The sequence below is a fragment of the Uloborus diversus genome, chromosome 1 (genome assembly GCF_026930045.1).
Source record: "Uloborus diversus isolate 005 chromosome 1, Udiv.v.3.1, whole genome shotgun sequence".
In the NCBI taxonomy this organism is placed as follows: domain Eukaryota; kingdom Metazoa; phylum Arthropoda; class Arachnida; order Araneae; family Uloboridae; genus Uloborus; species Uloborus diversus.
In genome coordinates this window covers 221109799-221136714 of record NC_072731.1, presented here as the reverse complement: position 1 = coordinate 221136714, position 26916 = coordinate 221109799, and the positions used below count along the sequence as shown (strand labels likewise).

Here is a 26916-nt window from a genome sequence, read left to right as displayed (position 1 = left end):
TCAACTAAGATTAAAATTTCATTCTCATCACATGTAGTACTTTTTATGCATATATCATTTTCATTTTCGTTGCTGAAGGACTTTGTCATCAAAGAATTAACTGCGCTTTGCACTTGATCATTTATTTCTCTTACATTAGAACTTGGAATACTATCATCAATATTTTCATCGATTTCATTACAACAGTTAGAAGTTGCTGATGATAAGCTCAGAGAGATATCTTTGGATTCATTATGAATAAGCATTTTTGATTCAACATTATCTTTAACATCTGTTTCATTAAGAATAACATTTTCTTGCGAATTATTTTCTCTGCATGGATCTGTTCCAAAAGCAACTGATTGAGCGTCTTCATTACAGGTTGACTCTTGAGTTGATTGTAGCGAGCATGCACCAGCATCACTATTATTAGAATGCAGATCATTAACCTCAACCAAATCAAAGTTTTCAGAGTTATTTTCTTCCATTATTTCTTTGGCAGCAAATTTCTTTGGTGAATTACAAATGCTTACAACTTTCTGACTATCATTCTGTTCATTATCATTAAGTCTAGTAATGATATCAGAAATTTGTTCAGAAAGAATACTTTCCTCTTCTTCCATTACTTCACTGAATACAGGACATGAATCACAGAAGTTTTCAACTGTTTTTTCCTGAGAGGGTTGTAAGCTACCAGCTCTCAAAGCTTTTGTTTCTACATGCAAATCACTTTGATTAGCTGTGACAGACTCACAATTAACATTTTCATCAATAACAGAGATACAAGCACTTTTAGAAACATCATCTATCAAAGAATTAACTGTGCTTTGCACTTGATCGTTTATTTCTCTTACATTAGAACTTGGAACTCTATCACCAATTTTTTCATCAATTTCATCACAACTAGTTACTCCAGGTTCAGCACTGGATACTGATTTAGAACAAGAAAGAATTGATTCTTTTTCTTGCATATTCAGCCTTTTACTCAATTTAGCAAGAGATTCAATAGCTTCAATTTTTACAAAACAAACAGAGTTTGGAGGAAGTAAATTGTCAATAATGGTTTCTTTTTCACTTTTATCAAGTTCCATCACATCATCACCCAGCAAGTTGTTTTGTTTCACTTCTAAGGAATTATTTCCTGAACAAGAAGTGATATTGGAAACCCTAATTTGATCATCAGAAGCATTTTCAGTTTCGATAGCTGACTTTGGTGGAGAATGAATTGCTAAATCTGAAAATGAATTGTCATTTTCCTTTTCTTCAAGCATATGAGGCAATTTATGGTTCCTTAAATTATATTTTGCTGGTTTAGAGCTAGATATCAATTCATTTGTTGCATTTACCTTTAGCAACACTGGTAGTTCGCATATGTTACCTTTAGTGTCACTGGCGAATCCACCGAAATATTTAGTTTTTGTACATACATCTTCAGTTTCTTTTAGAACTTTAGTAGCACTGCTTTCACTTTCCATATCAGGCTCTTTTTGTACTGCCTTTTGTGATGAGTTACTGATAGCTTTACTGTCATCTGATACATCATTGTTTAAAAGAGGAGTTTCATTTATCACTGAGGTATCACAGTCGATTTTCTCACAATCGCTATTTACTTTTCTTTCACAGAAGTCAGATGTTCTGCGCCTTAATTTTATTCCAGTATTCTTTACAAAAGCAGTCAAAGATTTTCGCCGTTTTTTTGCTTGAAGTGATTTTTTGCTAAGATTGACTTCGGAATTTGTAGTGTCTTCTAAATTAGAATTACTATGTACTTCTATTATTTCAATGTCTGAATCATCCTTTTCATTAGGTGCAGCTACATTCAATTCACTGCAGCTTTTGTTCTGAATAACTTCTTTAGAGCCCTTGCCATCAATAGCTTCACTTTCAAAATTCAGTTCTTTTTCTAATGAGGATGGTACAGTTACGTCAGTTTCCACTTTATTTGAAATATCTGTTGCTATATATTCCAGAACAAAACTATCGGAAAATTTATCCACTTTCAAATTATCAACATCCTCTTCCTTTTGAGAAGTTTTGGTAAAATCTTCCGATTGAAGTCCATTTTTCTGACTCTTAGGAGGTGATGATTCAATATTGATTATTTTAGAAGTACTTAAATCAGGCCCAGCTTCTTTTACTTCAGCAGAACTTTTGATTCCCTTATTATCCAATGAGGAATCCTGAGAAATAAGCAATTTTTGAACACTTGAAGCATCTGGCGATGTTGACTCGATGAAAGAAAGTTTTAAATGGTTATCATTTTCAGATGAACTTTGAGAGCTTGGAATAATTTCATCTGAATCATTTATTTCAATAGTTTCAATACAAGAATGATTTAGTTTTAAAGAGGTATCCTCTTTGCGTTGTTTACTGTCACTTTCATCATATGTATGATTTAATTTTGCACTTCTCCTTTTTCTGGTATTAACAGTTTTCTTCATTGCTGTCTTTGAAAAAACAGAAAATTTCTCCTGACCTTCATTATCAAGGGAACAAGGTTTTTCACAAGTTTTAATTTTCTTATTCTCTGTCACTGGAATATCTTTCACACTGGTTAAATCTTCTAGGCAAATAACATTACCTAACTCATTCTCTTTATTTAAAGAGGTTTTACTTTTTGGAACTATTTTGAGATTTGCTTTTACAGTATTTTCAACACTAACAGAAGCTTTTAAATTTATATCATCAATAACATGATCACTGAACACAGCATGAACACCATCATCAATTTCCATTGCACTCTCAGCAGGCGGTTCAATCACATTTATATTACTTTGATGAGGTTCAGAATTGGGATTCTCTTCAATACTATTTATTATAGGTTCAGAATTTTGTGCTAAATCAGCATCCTTTTCCTGTAAAGCAAAGAGAAAAATCAGAAAACCTTTGCAGATTAATCTATAAATATGGGAAAAAGTAAGTAATCTATGCACTGAAAAAACATTTTTTAAAAAAGCAAGAAAATCTATCTACTTCCATATACACCAACAATACATGGACATATACAGTAAAGAAAGTGTACTATCAAATAAATGAATAATCCTCACTGATTCTTTCTTGGTGATAACTGCAACAACTATATAATTATTCCTGTACAGGCAGGGGAGGAGGTGATTTTGACAGGGTATTATTCTATTTGGAACACAATTGTTTTTGTGTCCACAACAGAGCGCAGATTTTTTTTATCAGGCAATAAAATATGCAGTCATTAATTAGAGATGAGATGCAGGGAGTCATGTACATTAGGGGGGGGGGGAGGAAGTTAAAAAAATGTGGCCTACAATAAGTCGTGCCCTTTCTGAGAAGTACAAATCTTTGGTGGAAAAGGAAGATAGAATTTTTACTTGAGGTGCAATTAATTTATATTGAGGTGCATAAAAAGAATCATAGACAAACTAAGCTTCTGAAACCTTAAAGCAGAAGTTCTCAAACTTTTCATACTCGTGGCACCCTTTGAAGAATTAGAATTTTTACACCCCACCCTAGTATTATTTGAGTTAAGTGCAAAAGTGTGCTAAATGAGGATATCCTTAGGATCAAATCCTAATATCAATCCGGCTTTTGCATATTCATCAGATGACCCATAAAAACTAAGAAAGAAATTAAACCAAGTGAAAAAAATTTTAAGTTTAAATTATATTTTTCAGCAGTTTTAGCAAAAAAAAAACAAAAACAAAACAAAACAAAAAAAACCTTATTAAGAACATGGGCCGTAACAAGGAAAAGTCTAGGTAAAAATTACTTCATGCAGCATTGAAACCAAAAGCAACTCAAAGTACTATCAAACTAAAATTGAAAGGGATCCTAAATTTCTACATAGATTAAACCACATTTCATAACCTGGGATGGTCTTATTGGTCTAAATGACCTTATTTGGCAAACTCGCCTAACATACAAGTATAAATTGATAACATGAGCACTTTGTGACACCCCTCACCTCTTCCTACAGCACCCCAGGGTGTTACAGCCCCCAGTTTGAAAACCCCTGCTTCTTTTAACTATAGTCCTTGTCGATAGCAGCCAATTCTGCTACGCAGACAATACAGCTGTGCAAGCAGCAGTTGATTCTGCTAAATAAAAAGTAAGATCTGAAACAAAAATTTTAATTTTTCAATAAAATTTCTAAGAGGGAGAGGGGGGGGGGGATAAAGTGAAAACTTGCAGTAGAATTTGACTCTCTACTTCTTAACTGAAAGTCATATTACATACATAATTGCGTTTCTAAATAGCCCTTCTAAATTGAACATTAAAATATCACTTTAAATACTTATCATAATGAATAAAACTGGAAATACATACAGTAGAGTCTCAAAATTCCGAGATTTCGATTAGTTGGAGGTGCTTTATTGACATTTTAAGGTACATCTTTAAATAGGCTAAAAATATGATTTATATTAAAATCTGAAAACCAAAATCATTAGCGATTGTAAAAATTCCTTAATTACATACAATAAAGTAATAAATAAAATAATAGGTTGACATCAACAATACTTGCCAAGTGGTATGAAATATTTACTGACTACTAGAGATAGAACAAGATATGTTTTGGAGATAATTTGATATGAAAATAAACTTGAAATTCACAGTTTTACCACTTATACCAACTAAATAACTGTTTTGGAACATTTGAATGAAATCAAAATGCACGGTGTATAATTTTGCTCAGTTCCACTTGTATAAAAATGGTTTATTTACTTGCATCTTCTATTAATTATGATATTATTCGTTTTAATTTGAGTGATACATTTTTTTGTAAAGACAATGCATACTTTTCCTTGGACAAAGAAGTAAAAAGGGACACATCCTTATGTCGCGTAAAAAGTGTTAAATTTCAATAGCTAAGATTTTTTCAGATAGTTCAAGCTTTCAGTAATACGAGGTAACGTGAGCACCAATTACCTTGGATTTTTGAGACTCTACTGTACTTTGAAACATTCAAAACTAACATTTTTAGCCAAACTTTGTTGTTGTGATACCATGATATTTTCACATCACTTTTCTTAAGTCCAGACTTGAAGGCATATAATTTCAATGATAAGGGACATTGAGTTTTATGACAGTGTTTTATTGGGATACTCTGATTGTCATGACACTTTAAGCTTTTGAAACAAGAGCAATTTTTTTCTTAACAAGAACTAACGTCAGGTGTGTACATTAGTTCCGAAAGTGACAGGTTTTAGGCTTCAACATGAGGGACAATAGAAAGGAATGAAAAGCCTGTGCTGTAGTTCTTATTGAACTTATCGCTAGATTATGAATTCAGTAATACCTAAAGGTAAAGACAAGGTGAAAGTATGGGGAGTTTAAAACTGAACTATGGAAGTAGAAGAGGAGAAAGACCATATCTTCTCAGCTGCAGTTCAATGGTCGTTACAAGCTTTTCACTTTAGTGAAAAAGATAATATTAAACCCCTTCATATTACTAATTACATGGGATCTAAAAGTATACAAAAGATTTAAACAGTAATCATTATTTTCAGCAAGGAGAGGAATTTATGTGTTAAGGTCAAGTCAGATTGTGGTCAAAGAGTTTTTTAAACAGTTTCTTTTTCATTGATAATGCACTACAGTAGGAAATTAATTTTTCCTTTCGTTTTCAATTGGAAATTAACTTTGCGGGAAAGAGGATTGTTGAAGTTAGAATTCTAGAAGTAAACATTTATAAACTTTAAAGACATAATGAGCTTTATGTTCATGAAGCAGTAGAGATTATTTAGAGCCAGCATGAAAAGAATAAAATTGGCTCAGAGAATTCTATTCAGGTCAATAACTATGTCAGTGTTTTAACATCAATAATAATTTTAAAAACTAACAACCAAATTAAAGAATTTACTAACCACATTTCTTTCAATGACTGGATCTTCTTGAGATGATACGCTATTAACCCTAAGGGGAAAAAAATACATTTAAATTAAATGAAACTTTACATAGATTATTAAGGTAGTCAAAAATCAGATTTAATAATACCTTCCTTACTCAGCTTTGAAGAAAGTTAACCAGAAATTAAGCATGTAACATTTCATCATTACAAAACTAATCAAAGAACTGGTTGTCATGATACATTTTTACAATGCTTTTTGAACAAAAGTATTTATTAACTAGTTACACAATAACGAATCACTCAAAAACCAGAGTAACTACTTTTAACTCAGTGTAACTTCCAGGTTTTCTAGAGTAATATTTTTGAAATTCCAGATATCACTACATGCATTTGTTATTTTTTAATTTCCTTAACTTTAAAAAATAATTACACTACTGTAGAACAATATATTTAAACATGCATACGTATCAACAAGTCAACATTTTGTGAGCACATTAAACAATTTGTGAGCACATTAAAAAATTGTGCTGCTTACTTAATTTGTTGTCAAAGTATTTTAATTAAACATTTTATAAGGCAAAAATTTACAGGTTAATGTGCAAATTTTTGAACCAGCCAATTACTTTTGAGTACAGTAAAATTTACAAATATCATAAAGAATATCTTTTTGCTCTTTAGAAACATTTAAAAAGCCCAACACTCTTTTTGCCATAATAACTCCCACTTAATTTTAATTCAAAATGTGTTTTAAGTATGAAAAATAAGTTGATTGTAACAATGCAAAGTTGTAGCCACTAAGTCATTTGAATAAAAGTAATAAAGGATTAAAAGTATAAACTTAACAGGCAGCGAAAACAAGATAAAATACCACTTTAATAAACATTTTATTTAGAGAAATGGTATTTTTAAAAAGTAATTGTCAATAATTCAGTACTAACTAAAATTAAGTTCACAAAAATAAATAAAACAAATCAATGAAAATTTAAAATACACATATGAATATTATCAAAATATAAAACATTGTAGGGAACAAGGGAACCAAATGCTAAAAAACACCATACTTTCAAATAAGTTGAAATATGTACAGGGTGTATAAGTTATTTTTAAATAAAACAAACTGCCTTCAAAAAAACCCCAGGAACTAAAAAGCAAAAAATAATTGGCCACACTTACATACAATTTCCTACCCAAACTTAAAAATCAAATTTATTGTACAACTTCAGTACAAAACTCAACTCAAGTACACACACAATTATGAAACAAACACTCATCTTAATTACTATACCATAAATTAATGGAAATCTATATATTTCCAAACAAATTGATAGGTTTTGTATTTAGAAATTCCCTGTTTTTTCATCCTAATGACTGAATTAATAAATGAAGTAAAAATTAAGTGTTAAGGTACGGTTTATTCAAAATGAAATCTAAAATTGATGAATATTTTAAGAAAACCCTGAACTTTTTCCAGTAGAGTACAGAAAAAAGGCAACTTACAGATCAATTTGATGGGAATAAGGACTTTTAGGGACCAGATGGAGGGGGGAGGGAGACTTTTAGGAGTCTTACTAAAAACTCCGGGCTTTTAACGTCTAACTTAATGTCAGACTTTCATGAGATTTTGCCACATGTTGTTTAAAGGTTAGCATTATCCAGAAATCATATGGGTGCATCAAGAGTGGTGGCATCTGTGTCAGACCAGAAAATTCTTGATTGAGATTTTACACACAATGAGAGACAAAAATCAGTTAATATTTTTAATGTATTAGCAGCAACAATGGAATTAAAAAAAAGCAAATGTTTCAATTTTCTAATGATAAGAGAATGTTTTAAAATTTTAATTGAGAGCTAAAAACTAAGGTCTTACTCTTGTGAATCACTGAAGCTTTCAATGTTGCTTGTATCTTGAGACTGTGATAAGTCATTGTACAAGGAAGGAACAAAGCTATAAATATATGCAACAAAATTTAAAGCAATGCAGACATAAATTCAATACATAGTGAAGGCAAAGGGATGTAAGTGGACTTTTTTAAGTCTCCAGAAAAACAGGTTTAAAGTTCAGATCCTAGGTAGACTTTCTTTGAATTTTTTTCTAAATTATGCTGTATAGCAGCACCCACCAAAGCTATCAGTACATTATCTTGCCCTAAAACAGAGGAGAGGTTCTTCCACTATTTGTACTGATTATCTCCAAATTTATAATTTTGGCATTTACATCCTTTTGCTTCTCACTACCTCATATACTCTATACATGTTCTACATGTTCTACATGTAACAGTATAATACACATACACAATTAACCATTAATAAGACTACTACTGCATACAGGAAATAAATATGAAAAATTTGATTTCTAGATGGAAAGGATTTTTGAGTATTTTGTTACCATCCCCCAAATTGAAACCATTAAGGGAAAGGTTAAGAAACCAAAACCATGAAGGAAACCATCAGGTAATTTTGGCTGTAATGATGAATAAATTAGAAGAAAAAGTGTATGAATGAATAAATTTAATTTTAACTCAATTTCAGCAATGCCAAAGAATAAATGAATGAAAACTAAAAGATTTAACTGAGCATAATTAAACGTTTTCAGCTCCTTCTGTTCCTCACATCATTTAGGAATACTGCAAAAGCTTCTAACAAAAAATTAAATGTCTATTTTGCAGGAAAACTAGTTTAACTTTTTTGATATTGATGTACAAGACATTGTTTTGAAATTTTACCCTAAAATCAACATTTGATAGCAATTGATCTTTATCCATTGATATGTGTTTCTAAAATAATAAAATACAATATTTTTCATTTCTAATCTAACTATAGAAGGAATTCTCGAAGAAGTAGAAATGCTTATTTTTAAACATCTTTTGAATTATTTGAAATTTAACTATTGTTCCTATAAGCCCTGAGTTAGTGATTGATGCCAGCATAACTGTTGCACAAAAATTAGTAAATTATGTACCTTTTCCTTTTTCTTATGCTTTTTCTTTTTGTAACAACAGGCAATGCTGGAGAGTCAATCTTGATAAATTCCTAAAAAAAGTAAAATTCACAACTGACAATTACAATTTAGTTAACACTACATAGGAATGAAAAAACACTTCATTAACTTATTTTTAATTTTTATACTCATGTGAAATCTGTCACAAATCGGCCAAACAATGCATATAAAAGGTGTTGAAAGTAATGGGTACAGTTGTACCCATGAAGACTAACATTTATTACAGAATCAACGGCCAGATACTGCTCTAAATGATGGTAAAGAGTAAAATCACACTAAAAACATAATACGTATGTTTAAACACATAATGAAAGTCTTGCTTTCATCATACACAGTTGTGAGATCTAATGTAAAACCAAGTCAGGTGAAGTTGAATAAATACCTTTGTAAAGGGGGAAATTATTTGGAATGATGGCACAATAGGTTTTGCAGTATCAGTTGCAAATATATCATTCAAACAAGTAAGAATCAAAGGTTGCAGTCTTTAAGAACTAAAGGTAGTAGAAGAAGCATGTGACTCTTGTATTTTAACAAAAACATGAAGAATATCTTGTAAATCGCAATCTTAATAAAGGCCATATAAAGGTTTACAAATATGTTTTAGAATGTATGCGGTCTGTTATGTGGTTAGATCGTTTCACACAAAGATAAAGTCTTGTTTATGGACATACATGTAGGGATTAAAAAGTCATGTAGTATTTATACATGTAGGGAGTTGATGGCAGTGAACACAGTCATCTTTTAAGAAGTAAGTTACCGCTCTTAAGTCAGGACTAAGGTAGAACTACATGCAATACACCGACAAATTGGTTATCACACACTGGTTATTGCACTTTCATCTTTGTTACGGACTAATCGATGTGGAATAGGGAATAATTGACCTGGAAGCAGATGTCTGCAGACATGGTGTGGTTCAACTCATAAGTTGGCACACTGAATTTCTGGGGAGGGGCAGACAGGTCATCACAGTTTTTAATCATATAAGGCTACTTTAAAACTTTTTATCACTAAATAGTTCCAGAAGGAAATATTTTATCTGTTTTACATGTTTAGCATAATTTTTATGAAAGATTAAGCCTACTTTTATTTATATTTTTCCTATTATTATTAAATTGGAAAAATATTTATTTTTACTACAACAAAGAAGTAAGTAGTTAATGCATATATCATAGTGAAAGAAAACTTACCTCACTTGGTAAATCATCAATACTCATTTTTGCACTTAATCGCGATCTCTTATTGGTTATAGGAGTATGATTTTCTCTCTTGTTTTCATTTTTAACAGCAAAAGGCTTTGCAAAAACGGACTTTAATTGCAGTTCTGTCGCAACATTTTCATGGACAATACTATCCTGAAAAAGATTTAATACACAGAGTTATTTTAGACCATGTTTCTAATTACTAAAGCAGAAAGAAGAGATTCAATATCATAAGAATTAAAACTTTTAATGCTTCTCGTAGTTATTTTTATCACCAAAACAGAATATGGGAATATAGGGATATTGTTCTTTACATTAATTAGAAAAAGGAATACAAAGATGTGGAATAATCGCAAGCAAGAAAAAATGTTGTTAAAACTAAGAGGATTAAGTACTCAATAATAAAAATGCTACAAAAGCATTCTTCTATTTCACCAATTAAAAAAAATAAATAAAAAAAATCTACAACTGTTTTTCGTAATTAACTAACACATTCAACACAATTTTATAGCAAAATTAAAAGAGTATATTTATTCACAGGAAAAAAAAAATTCTTGTATCCAACTATGTGATACCTCTGAATTCTGTGATGTAGGAGTTGCACTGAATTCATCAGTAGGACTTATTATATCATCAGACAATAAAGGCAGTTTACATCGTTTTAAAACAATCCTGAAAGTATATTAAAGAGTAACTCAAGATAAAATTTAAAACTTTCACAATTTTTTTAATGTAAATGGATAAATTATTATTTTTTTTAATAAAAAGAAAATCATAAAATTATATTTAAAAGAATTTTACACAACTGCACAAAAAAAAAGAGAGAAAAGAAAAGAAAGCACAATTTAAAAAAAAAAAACAGCAATACACAATAATGCATGGTTTTTTTTTTCTGATACAATGAAGAACCCCCTTATTCTGTATTTTCTCCCAACCTTATTCAGCTATCCTTAGCCTTCTTTTTCATCAAAAGGCACATGTTAAAAATAAATATCTTTAACACAAATACCCATTGCAATTAAAAAAAATTTACTTCTCAACTGACAAATAGAGTAAGAATTCTGCTATCCTGGAGCCAATACTAATCAAAACTTTTTGACAAATCAATAATTTTCAAAATAGCTTTGTCTAGGTGAAGAAATTCTAATCTCTTTAAAATTAGTTTTGTTAGAAAACCTATAAAAAAAATTCAGAAAACCGTGAGAGGATTTTGACAACACTCCGATGCTCAAAGGGCTTAAATTGGCTGCAGAAAAAGCTATAAGCATTTTAAAGCAATTAATGATTAATTTTCAAATGTCACCTTCATAAGACGATTATCATGAGGAAAAATTTCAATAATATTCTCGGTTGCCACTCGCAAGACCGAAAGCATTGAGGACTTGTAGGTACTCCTACCGAGGGCATTTAAAATACTTCACTTTTGGTTATATTTTCACAATACTTATTTATTTACTTATTTATTTTGTCAATGTTACTTTCAAGGATTGATGATGCTAATTAGGATTTTTCAGTAATAATGTCCATATTTTAATGGTGACATTGTGGAAGTTCGTAATTACTTTGCAGGCTACTTTTTTGTGCTATTGGGACTTTTCTGAGAAAGATTTTCTTTCAAAGAAATTTTTTAAAAACTTCATGATCTTTTCGTGAAAAACATGGCTGTCCGAAGTTTTCATGGTTGTTTTGCACACTCATGGCTTTTTCAGGAGTTTCATGATTTTTGGGAGCAGTAGATTTTCTGTATATGGTAGATTTGTTTTTGTTCTCAGACCTCAACCGGTTATCTTGACACGTCGCAAACTGTTTGCATCACCACAGGTCAAATATATTAATTTTCCAGCAAGATTGTGCCCTTCTTTACTGGGCATTGGTCTTTAGGTATCTAGCTTTGTAATTTACACTTCTAAGTCGCTGGTTTGACAGAGAAGGACAAATCTCCTGTTCAAACAAGTCACCACACATCATCCCATGAGCTTTTTTTTGGAGGAAGCCTTTGTAAAAAAGGATTCAGTCTGCCAGACCATATCCTTTACAAAGAAGCAAGACCTGGTAGCTGGGTACCACATCAGGGTCTATTAACCTGTAAATCAAAGGGTTGTATTCCAGTAATGTTATCAAAGTTGAAAAGATAATTTTCAAACACCCTATAAAAAGTTTAACATGTATTTTTATTTCTGTTCAAAACAAAAAGTGTATATTACACATACACACAGAGAGAGAGAGAGAGAGAGAGAGAGATAGACAGTGTGAATAAATACAAATTTTTTTTAAATCAAATTTTACATTACACAGTTAAATTATACAAATATTGTTTACATACTTCAAGGATTCAGGAAAAATCAGAGGTGATGAGCTGGGTCCAAACGTAGCAAACCAAAATCTCCTGCTCCTTTCTTTAAAATTTCGTTTTGGATGAGTGAAAGACGCTTCTAACAGTGGAGTCATTATTAACAGAAAATCAGTATCATATGGGCCTAAATAATATTTCTCAATGGCAGAAGTTATCAAATTCCACAATGCAGTCAACTATAACAGAGAATATAGCAATAAAATAGTATTTTCAGGTTGTTGCAATTTTCAAAATAAGAATAACATTAAGTAAATAAACAAAATAAATAACTAAATAAATGCATAAAATACTAAATAAATTTTGTGTTGAGTATTTTGGGTCTATTTCATTTTTAAAGCAAGTGAATGAGACAAATGCTGTATGAAATAGTTAATACACTTGAAATATGATTAGGTAACATAAATGTTTCTGATTATGCATTGATGTAGAATCTGTCCAGTAGGAGAACGGAAAGCATTATCTGAACAACGTAATAAAACAATATTGCAGAAAATGGATAACGTTGAAAAATTAAGTATGTGGTTCCCTTTTTATATTGGGTCATTTAAAAAGTCCTCGCGCTTTCTTGTCACTAAATGACATTGATGTCTGTATATTGGGTAACACTAATTCGATTGCGTCAGACGAATATTTGTTTTAAAGGTAACATGTCAGGTTAACTGTTTATGAACACATTTAAGTAGTTTGCCAACACTAAAAAATTATAACAATTCAAAAATGAGTGAAATTTCTAAAGAAATACAATATGTAATGCTTCTTTACTTCAAAAAAGGTAAGAACACTGCAAAAAACGCTAAAAAAATTGTGCAGTGTACGGTGAGAATGCAGTGAGTAAATGCCAGACTCGAGTGAGTTGCTCAATTTTTTTCTGGAAATTTCGATGTCAAAGATACCTCCTCGCTCTGGTCGACTAATCAATGAAAAAGCCGATGAAAAATTTCAAATGTTAGAGCAGAACTGACATGCAAACTGTCACGAGATATCAGAGGCACTTTGCATTTACCACGTAACAATTTGGAATCATATGAAACTAGGCTACTCAAAGAAGCTCGATGTTTGAGTTTCCCATGAATTTAATTCATTTTTGGTCGATCAAATTTTTTGTGTTAATTATTAACACAATGGATTTGATCAACCAAACTACCAACAACGGTAAATTCCGTCTCATCTACTGTGTTCAACTCGACCATTTGAATGAAGCAATCAAGAAAAAATAACCAGGATTGGCTAACAGAAAAGGAGTTGTGTTCCATCCAGTGGTTGGAAGTAGCGTGCTACAAGTAGCAAGGCTGCTGTAGTAGCAACATTTTTTAGTAGTTTGTAGTGTAGCACCCTACATTTCAAAAAAAGTAGAGTAGCGAGTAGTTCAATACAAAAAAAAAGTAGTTTGTAGTGTTTTCTGATAACTACTTTTTAATAAAGTTTTTTAAAAAAAGAAAAGGAAACGAGGTTTCAAACGAATCTGATTGGTGCAAGTCTTACGTGAAAAAAAAACTTGTACCAATCAGAGTCTTAAGACTGAAAAATATGAGTTGACCCCAAACATATTATTTTGACGCCATACGTTCTACCTGTTTGACGCCATTAGTCTGTTTGGCATCAAAAATTTCACATTTCCCCAATATTCGCCTTGTGTAGACCATGGCTTAGAAAAAAAAAGAATAAGCGATAACTGCTAAGTGTAGTACTGCGTTTGTTTTCTGACAGCAGAGAATGTCCAGTGGATGAACGTTTTAGATTTCAATGAGATTTGTGTGCCAATATATCCTCCTAATATGGACGCTACTGCACATGTTATGGAAGAGGATATTGAACTGCTCTGGCCGGCTAACAAATATTACAGTGTTATAGAAATGCATGACAACGGCAAGTTTTCCGTTTCATGTAAACTTTGCCAGCTAAGCAAAAAGCTTTTGGTATCAATAACAATGAATTCGCATATATAGGTGAGGGATGCATTCCAAGAATCCTCGCGTAGGTTGAAATTTTGCATTGTGGAAAACTGTATCTATAAGTTTTTTATGAATATACCAATTATTTTAGACATTTGAAAACATCCCTCAAACTGTTTTAATCCATTTCTTAACTTACTATTACTGAATTTAAACATAGAGAACTAAATTGTTACTGTATTTAAAAAAAAGTGGTGTTATTGAATAAAAATACTGTTAGGATTTATTTTTTCTTTCCCACTGTTTGAGTGTTGATATATCGACAAAAAAAGTCTATTGCGAGATTATTCGGTAAAATAAAAAAATGCTTTTATTTCATTTTATCAATGGCGTAAGAAGGTGTCCAGCAGTGGACCCCTAGTTTGAAGCTCAAAATCAATTTATTAATTCCTACAAAATATAAGTTCCTATATAATTAACTCCTAGAATGGAAATGAAAGTTTTTCTCTTTTGTTTAGAAGATCTTTTGTTCATCATCTAAATCAATTTTATGCATATGTGTGTCGAAATAAAATTTAAGTCAAATTATGACTACATCTATTTACATTTTCAAGTAGCCGAGTTGAGCTTCTTGGATGAAATACAATGGAATTCCTTTGATTGGACCACCGGTTAATTGGACCAGCTGCTCATTTGGACCAAATCTTAAAGAATCAAAATAAATCCCATGACACAAGTCTAATATTATTCGTTTATTGGGACCAAAAATCCATTTAATTAGACCAAGGAACATGAGATCAGAATGGAAAAATATTAAAAATCGCCCTCCTGAAGTGAGTTTCAAGTGTGTCAACAATTTTAACAGTTAGTGCAATAAGTTAATAATGGTCCCTTGGTAACTTTCAATTTAATTCAGCAATATTTGCAGGAAGAAAACTGGTTAGAGAAACTCCTATTGCATGGCGGCACTGTTCCAGCAGAGATCAAAATTGCAGTGAAATTTCAAATTTTTTCATTTAGAGTTAGCACATTCAAAAATATGTAAGTTTTCAAAGACCAATAAGTACACTTTATCACTTATTTTTTCACTCTCACATTTTTAGTTACTTATGATTACTGAACTAAACTGATATTGACTTCAAAGAATAACTAAAACTGTATTGGTCGGAACACATGGTTGAACGAGTGTAAAAACATTATTTGCTTTATTTTAATTTTTTTTAATGGAAAATTTTTGTAAACAGCAGTTTTTCTTCTTTGTAGGCCCACTAAACATATACAATAATCATAACGGCAGTTTAATGTCGTGTGTATAGCATGTTCAGTGAAGCTATACAGGTCCTGTTCGCTTAATCGGACCAGCCGGATATTAGGACCAAAATGACCCTATTCCAATGTGGTCCTAATAACCGGAATCAACTGTATTCACTATCAGGAAAGGATTAAAAATTTGAAGGTAGAATTTCTTCAACTTTATAAGTCCTTTTGTGCAGCGAATATTCGTAAAAATTTCGGTGTGTATGTGTATGCTTTTTATTTATTTATTTTTTAAAAAGTTGCGAAGTAGCGACTACTTTTCAAAAGTAGTTTGTAGCTGCTACATTTAAAAAAAAATAACTGTAGTTAACTACATTTGGAATAAAGTAGTTGTAATTCGCTACAAAATAAAAGTAGTTTTTCCAACCACTGGTTCTATCATGATAATTCTAAACCACACTCAACTTTGATGACTCGGAACAAATTGATGGAAGTTGGTTATGAAGTTTTGATGCAGCCACTGTATAGCCTGGAGTTCTGACTGTCTGATTATCATTTGTTTTGGTCAGGGTTGGGTTTTGGACTGTCTAAAACTGCCTTAGGACAGGACAGGTGGTTTTTACTGTCTAAAACTGACCAAAAGAGTCCGAAACTGTCTTAAACTGTCCAAAAGTATGCTAAAGCTAAAGGGGTGTAATCTAATTTGTATTTAATGCAATATTTGTAATGCATAAATACATATATTAATGAAGTTTAATTAATGGGTACAGTATAACTTTGAAGTAACGTTTTCCTCAATTCAATGATACATTTCACTGGTCCGGATTTGACTGTATTGAATGTCAATGCTCCTCGATTTAACAATATCCTTGATTTAATAACTGTATTCAGTCCCTTGACAACCAATAAATCAGGGTTCTACTGTATTTGATAATATTTTTCTCCAAAATGTTCATTTGAAAAATATCTTTTAAAAAAACTGCCAAGAACTCTATTATATAAAAACTTCCTTATGTAACAGTTGGTAGAGTTATGAAAGGAAGTTTACCACACTACCAAGACAACTAATTTCAGTTCCATTTATGACTCAAAGGAGTTTTATTAAATGCACAATATTTAAGTGCAAAAAAAAAAGCTTAGTTTTTTTAATGGATTGTGTAAATAAGTTTTATACGGTGTTTTAACAAAAATTATTTTTTGAATCATGGATTAAAGAATAAGACATTGATGACTAAACACTTATGTTGAAAAACTTGTGCTTTTCTTTTTTTAGTTCATATTTTTAATATAATACATTCTGTAACTATAAAAAATTGTAATTTATTGCATTTAAGTCAATTATTGCACTATATTTTGAACACTTTATTTTGCACTCACACATAAATGTCGAAAAATTTGGTTTATGGGGAAAAAAACACATGGATACAAATTAAAATTTTTAATGAAGAATTTAATTTCTACGCAACTAGATTAAAATCAGCTGCATAAATAAGTTAAGTATACATTGTATGCATACAGTATTATCTTGAATGTTCATACTGAAAAAATATATTAAATAGTCAAAAAATATGTATAATTTTGACATTTTGTTCTGTTTTTGATATTTTCTCACAAAATAGTTTTAAAAAAAATTAGTTTTGAACACTTTTGAACAACTTAGGAAACAAGGGCTTTGAACAGTACCGTAAAAACCTTGCCAACTCTGCTTTAATTTGCACACAGGCATAAACATAGGGAAATTTGGTTACTATTACCAAATAATCTTTACTAATTATTATAAAGAGAGAGGGCGGATTTTTGTGTGTTTATATGTTCGAGGTAATCACCGGAACCACTGCACCTATTTGAAAAATTCTTTCACTACATGAAAGGTGCTTTCTTACTGAGTAACATAGGTTATAATTCGAAAAAATCCGATAAATAGTTCTTTTTTTTATTCAAATTTAGGCCCAAATTTCACGTAAATTGACCATTATTGGCAATTAAAGGGGTGAAAAATTACTTGCTCATATTAATATTATATATAGTTAAAAAGGGTAGAATTTTCTGCGTTCTAAACAATTTATTTCAACGCTCTAACTTAATTACAGCGAGAGTAATTTGCATTTTTAGCTCGAACTTTTTTAGGCTTAGCTGAAATTTAGGCACTACTTTCTTCATTAAATCTATCAATAAAAAGTGAAGGAAGTGTCCCACAGTTTTCTTTTTGACAGCATTAGAAAAAGCGAGATTTTTTACTCCAGATCTCTCTCGACCTTTGGTCGAAAAAATTAGCTTCTATCTTCAAAGGAAAAAAAATTACAAGCGTTTTTAAATCAATTTCGAAATATGTCATTTTCATTCAGATTGTCAATCATTTTATTTTCGTGTTTCCATAGTTACGCTTTTTGAATCCATTGTATATTTTCTTATTTTGCATCTGATTTCTTAAACTTATTTTATTTCATGTTTCCATGATTACGCTTTTAAAATCCATCTTTCACATTTTAATTTCTTGAAAGTATTTTAATATCTGTCGTCATTGTTTGGAAGGGTAATTTTGCATGGTTTTTTTTTCTTTTGTTTAAGTTATTCTTTAAGTTATTAAGTTATTCTTTTAATTGTTGAATATATGTCACTTGACACAATTTTTGTTCTCAATGTAGACCGGGCAAAGTCGGGCAACGCAGCTCCTAATGTATCAAGATTTGAAAGCTACTGTTAATGTGATTTTATACCTTTTTGTTTGTTTGGCGAAACATTTATTATTGCCAAAGAAAAAACATTCGCTTCACTCGCAAAATGGCTGGGTTCCGGTAGCGTGGTCGCTTGGCACGTTAGGCGCTGAGAAGTTCAGTACAGGATCATTGTTTTAAGGCAACCGTTAATGTAATTCATTGTTTTGGCGATTTGTTTTGAAAGAAAAGAAACTTTTGATTTGTTTTTATCCAAGTGAAATGTACGACATTTGCTTCTTTTTTTCTGACGATGATTTTTGAATGTTCCACGAGATGGTTTTTTTTTTTTCGTTAGATGGATGGATTATGATAGCGTAGTTGCTGGGCAAGTTTGGCGACAAACAATAGAGCTGCAGAATTATTTTTACATTTGAAAGATATTATTTGATGTCTTTTTTTGTTTATATGGCGAAATATTTTAAATTGCAGTAAAAACCGCTTCACTCGCTAAATAGAGTTTTAAAGCAACTGTAAATCCAATTTAATGATTTGACAAAAATTTTTAAATTCCAGAGAAACTTTAATATATTTTTTTTGAAAAGGTGTGTACTTATTTTATACAAAGAAAAACGATCATTTCACATCAGAGGCGGAGGGGGCGTCAATTCTTTTTATGCAATGGACTTCCATTGAATTTTTAGCACGAGCATCGCTCTAGTAATAATAATAAATAGATAAATAAATTCTTGCATACAAATTGAAATTTTAACCAAGAATTCAACTTCTATGTAACTATATTAAAATCAGTTGCATAAGTTAAATGTTCACCATTGAATCAATGTTCAATATAAAACATTACTTTGATACTTTTTTTCTGTTTTTGATGTTTTCCCATAAAATACAATTTCTCTAAAAATATAGTTTTGGACACTTTTGGACACAAGGGTTTTGGACAGCATGGTAAAAACCGGGTCTTTACCGTGGTTTTTACTGTAGTGTCCAAAACCTTGCCAACCCTGGTTTTGGTCTCTGCAAAGCTCTCTCAAAGATAAAAAATTGGATGACTGAACAGCCACATAAAATCACTTGGCCAAGTTTTTTTGCCAGTAAACCACAGAAGTTTTATGTCAACGGAACTGTGAAGCTGTCTGAAAAATGGCGAAAAGTCATTGATAATAATGGTCAATATGTATTAGATTAAAATTGATTTTCAATTAAAAAAATATTGTTAAAAAGTGTACTAAAAAACTTTTAAAATGACCCGATAATAAGTACATTATATCCTTATTGAATTTTCAACTCCTATACAGGGGTGAAAGTGCAAAAATTTTCAAGACTGAAACTTTTCAATAAAGGGTGTGTGACTCAAGCTAACTTTTTTAGCAAATAAAAAGATTGAATACATGTCTGAAAGAGTTTCATGAATAAAAAACCTTTTTTTTTTAATGAAAAGTCTTCAAAAATAGAAAATATGAATAAACACACCAAAGAATTAAGTGACTGTAAAAGAAATAAAGTTATAACAAATTATCTCATTTTAATATATGATTTATTTTTAATTATTAAATAATGAGCAGTAGTTCTTCGTAATAGAATCATACAATACAAATAAAATAAAAAAGCTGTTTTATCTGAACTTTTCTTAGATGTAACAGTTTCACTGATTTAGGCAATCCTTTTTAGATTTTTCCTATTCAATCCTTTTTAGATTTTTCCTATTCAATTCTTTTTCGATGTTTCCAACTTATTCTGTGCAAAAATTGTACTAAAAACTGAATTCCCTGGAAAGATTTACGCTTTTAAAAAATGCCCGTAAAGATTTTATTATTCTGATAGTTTTTATGGTTACTCATATTTAGCCAAAACGAAAAGAATCTATTCTATTTTTCCTTAACAATACTTATGAAATAAATCACATCAGTCTTGATATTGCCTTTAATAGAAGTTCACCACTTAACTGTCATTGATAATTAAATAAATTTTGCATAGCCGATTTCTCTGTCTTTCAGATTTTTAACAACTAATCTCTTCATCTAACCAAATAACTAAATGAAACAAGCTTAATTACGAGTGGCTTTTCAGAACCTCATTCAGACATAGAACTTTTTGTTGATCAATCTAATTTTGAAAAAGCCCACAGCTTTACCTACAAATTCCATTAAAAATGAGACTGTACAAAAAGATTATCAGATTAATTGTGAAATATGGAAGAAAACCTGGACAATGAGCAAAAGACAGAAAAATGAATTTTTGTTTTAGAACTAAAGGTATTACAAAGACTAATTGGACCTGTTAACGATAAAGACAAATAGAATATGAGGTCAAACTTATGAATTGAAAGATGCATAAAAGGAAAAAATATTGTATGATTTATTAAACCACAGCACCCCTCATGGATACAAATACAAAAGTGACGACCAGCAACAGGCTCTGGGCCCAGCTAGACTAGCGGATAGGGCATACTGAAAGAAGAGATGACACTTACAGCCTGAAAAATTTTCTCAACTAGACACCTAGGGAACTAGGCCCGGAGGACGCCCAAAGAAAAGATGGAAAGAGGAAACACTCAATGATTTGACTCTGCAATTGGAAGGCAAATCCAACCAATGGTTGTATGGGGCAAAATTGTGAAGCAAGACAAGGACAACCAAGGGTTGTAGAGAACAAGAAGTAGTAGAATTTTTTTTTTTGATCATCGTTCATCATAAATAGCTGAAAACTAGCTGTAAATTTCAGAAATGAGTTACTTTACTATGTTCCATTATTTTACGTACCTTCGAGAAAATATCAGTGATATTGATGAAAATATAAGCATTTCTTTCAGAACTACGAATTTTATTTGAAGGTTTTTGGCTCATAACATTTAAAGTTTTCCATCAAAGCTTACCAAACTTTCAGAAAATTCGATAGCACCCAAGAAGTATAATATTCATACCAACTCATAACAAAATTAAAGCTTAATATCTTAAAAATTCAGAAAGTTATAAGCGATATAATGAGCCAAATTTGAATAGATCTTTGATAGGCAACGACTCGTTAGGGGTCGTTCGTAAGTTTGCAACATTTGCTTGCAACTGCTCAGTGTGATTCATGATAAAAACAGATTATTTGCAAACGATTCCTAACAAGTTCTGCCGATCGTAGTCTGCCCAAGAGCTATTCAAATTCAGCTTATTAGAACGCCCATAACTTTTTGAATTTTTAAGATATTGAACTGCAATTTTATTATGAATTGGAAAATCTAGTTGGGATTTAGATTATGATAGTTACTAATTGCTATCTTTCGTGCATGCACAGAGAAAAATTAATTGCTTTAAACATTCATATTTCATCAAATTTTCAACATTATAATTTCAAATTTTAATATCTTTTCACAACTCCAGAGCTCGAATAAGCTACCTTGCGGTGATTAACAATACTAAAGAAAAAGGTAAAACATTTCATTCCACGTGTTCTCTTTTGGGTAAATTACAAGCTTCAGACAGTTTGTGGTGTAGTGTAATTTCAGAAGAATAGAAAAGAAAGCTTCCCACAAACATGATGAAAAATTACTGTCATTCACTAAGCATCAAATAAAGTTATAAGTTACAGCATTTGTTTGTTTTACCTTTTTCATCCGCCATTAGACAGTGGCTGCAACGCCCCCTATAGTTTATTGGAGTTGTGAATACTTCTCTTGTGTGCTGTCAAGTTTTCTGAAAGTTTGATAGGCTTTGATGGGAACCTTTACGCATTATGAGCCTTAAACCTTCAAACAGAACTCATAGTTCTGAAAGAAATGCTTATATCTTCATGAATATCTGATATTTTTTCGAAATTACGTAAAATAATTGTACATAGTAAGGTTCCTAATTTCTGCAATTTAGTTTATTCTCAGCTATTTACAATGAACTATGATCAAAATTTTTTTTTGTTTTATTCAATTTGTTGATGGTTCCCTAAATGCATGGGTGATATAAATTTCAATGGAAAATGACAGCTAGAAATGACATCTGTCCCAATACTCATATAGCGTACGTTAGGGTGGATCAAGGTAAGGGAGACCCAAAACTTTGAGAGTCCTTGGCTATAGAGTGCGAAAGTTTACTTACAGCCAACTTATTCTTCTGACAAACTTCAGGGAAAGGGGATAATATCTGCTGTGTTTCAGAAAAGGCAGAAAGTTTGAGAAATTCAGTTTAAAAAAAAAAACTATTTATGATAAACTATGAAGGACATTAAGGGTACTTATGGAAAGAAAGAAAGTTTTTCCAAATACAAGATCATTAATCTTAAAGTTGAAAGATCTACCGCCTTTTAAGCTAAAATCAAAAATCATCTTTTCTGTGTGACAAAAATAACAAGTACATTTTTACATAATGACCACAATAAATGATACCTTTGGTTCCAAAGCATTTGAAGATGTCTTCTTGTTACCACTTGCAGAAATGACAGTAGCTAATGGTTCAGCAAGTACTTCTAGGACAAAAGGGATAACATTGCCAAATTTTATGTTTCCAAAAAATGTTTTCAATAAATCCAGGGGAGCTGCTGATTTCATTACTTGTACTTTACGCTGAGCTGTAGGGGTGAATGACTGAAATAAAAATATATATGTTATACAAAAAGCGTACTTTCTTAATTAAGAATTAAATTTGCATACTCCTAATGAATTCAATACTTTTTTTTTTATTGTGTATTTGATTTTAAAAGAAATTAGTTTTGCTAACAGATTTAACTTTTAGAAAACGAAAAATCTGAAAATTGTTTTTGAAAAAATTATATGAAATCACCCCAAAGAAATTATATGTCACCCCTCGCCTCCTGTGATGCCACTGACATAACTTACCAAATTCCCCAAAATCAAAAATTTGAGCAACAATTTGTTGATTTTAAAAAAATGATCCATATATGACTTTGTTTCCACAAACACAAAAAATTCAAATATTTAAAGAAAAATATTGTAAAAAAAATGTTCCTTGACACTTTGAAAACAATTGCTCAAAGCATTGAACTCCTTAAAGTAAATTTTAACTTTCAAAATTATGGAAACACTTACAATACACAAAATGATTGAAATTTTCAGAAATCAGCAAACAATGCGTTTGAAATTGGCTTCAAAAATAAACAAAGAAATTTTTTTAAAAAATTTGATATAATATGCTGCATAAATTATGAAAACTAAAATAAAGTACAAAAGACTTTCAAGTGTAAAACTTACAGTTCTACTGCATACTAAAAAAAATATGTTGGAGTGTTGCTTTGGAACCAGAAATAAGTTACACTTCAATTCAAGGGAGTTAGTCACGGCAAAGATGGTAATTGAAAACATTTTTTATGACACGCATTCAAAACATCTATTAACTAATTTTAACTTACATCATTTGCATTTTCTGATTCAAAATAGCTGGAATTAAACTCTTTGAGTACCGAGGAAAATACATCAACAAGAGAAGTTAGATTTCCAAGAGGCTTCTTCTGCTTCATAAGCAATGTTGAATTCAAAATTCCTAAAAGAGAAATATTTTGAAAAAGAAAAAGAGAATCTGCCAAAATTCAAGATCATTAAATTCTCAACAATTTATAAGTCACTGTGAGAACCAACACAAAATATTATCACACTGTTTAATTAGCGCTTTTTTGCAAAACATTTGATTTCAATAAGGCTTTTACGGAACTAATGTTTAATATATTCACCAGCTTGACACAAGGTTAACTGCCATTGAGAGTGAATATCTAATGCTTGCTTTGTTTAATAGGACAGCTAGCTAATATACTAACAACAGAGTATGTAAAGAAGTTCTCAAATAGGCCATATAAATTCAGTCCGTACTTCCAATTTTTTACAAATGAAATTTTACAGGATGCAAGAAGTTTGAAATCTCAAACAATGCATGCAAATCATTGGTGAAGCAAGTGTCCAACATGTTTCTTAGAATAGGATTTAATTTCATGCATTAGAAAATATGTAAACTAATTAATACCTTCATAACCTAATATGAGTTGTTCTTGTTAACATTTTTGCTATGTTTTCTGTAAAAAAAAGAGAAATAATAACCTGCTGTTTTTTTTCTTAAACTAAAATACAGGGCCGGATTTAGACTTAACGGATCCCTAAGCTATTTCATGTACAGGGCCCCTTTTGTAGTTCGAACAACGTTTCTCTCAGAGCTGTAAGATACAATTTTCTAAATTTTTCCCTTTAATATGATACATACAGCAATACTTTTACTTTTTTGATCGTGTTTTTAAGTGTTTTCCATGACGTCCTTTTTGGATTGACCTTAAGAGGTGGAATGGTATCAAGAAAGTGACCCAGGAATCCCCTTTAAGTGAAGTAAAAAATATCCCCAATAGTAGGGGGACTGGGGGTTTCTCTCCCGGGGGAAATTTTGAAAAATAGATATAAAATTCTGCATTTTAAAGCCCTGTAAGATGTAGTTGGAAAAACAAAAATATCAAGACAGAAGTAGGCAAAAAAAACTTTCAAAAAGTTATAGACTCTTTTGCAAATTTCGATAATACACAGTAAAAATTGTTTTGTATTCTACAAATCAATGACAGCAGTTGAGAGAGAAAGAACGCCGGAAGAAAAAATATGCAATGAATTGTTACTTGCTCACATTGGCTTTCAGCACAATTAGTTTTTAATCACCCTGCCAACCCACCAACAAATACATCATAAAATGAGCAATAGTAAAAAATGCTTTAAAAGAAATGGTGAACAGATTTAGAAAATAGGTAACAAGAGAGTAACATACTGCCCATTTGAACAATTCATAATTTTTAAGAAATAAAATAGGAGCCCACTTTGCTCAGGATTTTCAAAGACTCGAGATTTTCGAGGACTCTAGAGCATTTAAAATTATTTAACGCATTTTATTTGTACTTTCCAGTCTCTGCTATTTTTAGTACTTGATTATAAATTTTTACAGTCCTGTTCTAACTTAGTAAGAAACCGCTATTTTAAACTTGAAGAAAAAAAGAAACTAGATTTCTCATGACAAGAACTTTTCTTCAATTGCAAGTTGAGCAGAAAACGAAAAAGAAGAGAAAGGTAGGTTTTTTTTTTTCCTGCTAAACAGATTGACAATATGCAGAAGAAGTAACAACAAAAGAATTTCCAAAATACTGCATTCGGAATTATATAAATAGTAAGATGTGAAACGTGAGTCACAAAGCTTTGTAATATGTTTCAGAAACGTGAGAACTATGGTTTTCACATTTTTGATGAAGGATGTAGCAATGAGCTGAATTTGACATGTATTCACATTTCTTCTTCCTACCCCCTCCCATTTGTAGTTTGTAGACACACTTTTCAACATTTTCAAGGTTTTCAAGCACTAGAAAATGATTTTTTTTTCAAGTACTTTTCTCTCATTTTTTGGAACAAATCATGCTAATCTCCGGGAGTTGCGGGCCCCCTGAGCTATAGCTTGTATGTAAATCCATGCCTGCTAAAATACGTTTTTGCCCCATGCGGATTGGATCGGACAGGATCCAAATCCGGGTAGGGTTTTGGACTATCCAAATCTGGTTTAGGACAGGACAGGTGATTTTTACCATCCTGTCCTAACAGGGCGGGGTTTTTACCATAGTGTTCAAAACCTTGCCAACCCTGTTCTGAATGTAAACAAACAACATCTCATCAGTAATATGACATCATTCCGGCAATTCACTTTTTGAACTGGATGGGATTTTGAAGTTAAATCAGCCTAAATCTGTTACTTCTTTGTAAGACTCTCCGTTTTGGGCACATACACACTGGATGATTAAAGCCCTTGTACCAATTTAACCCTGTATCAACTGGATCCAGTCTATCTTATTTGTAAAAGAAATAACATAACTACAAGAAGATATAATTAAATTTTTACCTTCTGAGCTTGTTGCTCCAAATGATGTAAAATCAACAGTTTCAACAATTACTTGAAGAAGAAAACAAATAGACTCAAAGAAATGGGGTTCCTGAGAAAAATATAATGTGAGACTTTTGTTTAAAGGCAAACAAATCAGAATTTGCACCAAATGAAAATATTTTGACTACAGTTTAACATTGAAACAAGAAACATTTACATTACAAAACATGAACAAATACAAAAACTATTCAATCAGCATTAAATCTAACATTTTAGGCAAAAGTAAGAAAAAAAGACGTTTTGAAGTAAGAAAAAGGGTACAAAAACACACATAAAAGCATATGGCAGGTGAGAGTTTGTAGCTAATGTAAAAAAAAAAAGGAAAAAAAAGGGGAAAGTTGTAATATCAAAAAAAAGTTATCCTTAACACTAGAAAGACGGCGTTTTGCGTATACCCAGAAAGACTAGCAGGGGTCACTTTGACCGCCATACTGAAAAGATTGGAAATTTCCTCCTTTCGGGATTTTTAACCATAGAAAAGATGTTTTAACATGTCAGAATTTGATTTAACAATTTAATCCTAATATAGTCTGCAAATAAGTCTCAGATAGCTTTTTTTTTTTAATTTTATGTTCGATCAAGTCAAATACATGCTTTACACTATTGGCATTGAGAAAGAGAAAATTTGTACAAAAAAGAGGAAATTTTCTTAGCATGTAATAACTAACAAGTACTATAATCAACCATGCATGTGTTTGGTGTAAAAAATTTCTAAATAACGCAAGATACCGTACATTACTATCTTTTACAGTATTTCGAAATACTTATGTTATCAGGTCACCTGTATATTAGCCATTAACAGGTTTTTTTTTTTTTTGGCAATCAGAACAAATGCTCGTAGATTTATTTCCGCATAGTTTATATT

The 26916-nt window shown here is 31.0% G+C and overlaps 1 protein-coding gene across 1 annotated transcript in view; it reads right to left on the bottom strand.

Moving 5' to 3' along the window:
• LOC129218840 (telomere-associated protein RIF1-like) overlaps positions 1-26916 on the bottom strand; it is a 64459-nt gene that overhangs the window by 71 nt on the left and 37472 nt on the right. The window contains exons 19-28 of the mRNA XM_054853165.1: positions 26010-26100; positions 23515-23645; positions 22535-22732; positions 12321-12526; positions 10573-10669; positions 9986-10150; positions 9000-9073; positions 7668-7745; positions 5817-5865; positions 135-2834 (exon numbers count right to left, since the gene is read on the bottom strand). Coding sequence (XP_054709140.1) covers positions 135-2834; positions 5817-5865; positions 7668-7745; positions 9000-9073; positions 9986-10150; positions 10573-10669; positions 12321-12526; positions 22535-22732; positions 23515-23645; positions 26010-26100 — 3789 coding nt within the window. The remainder of the gene's footprint in view (positions 1-134; positions 2835-5816; positions 5866-7667; positions 7746-8999; positions 9074-9985; positions 10151-10572; positions 10670-12320; positions 12527-22534; positions 22733-23514; positions 23646-26009; positions 26101-26916) is intronic.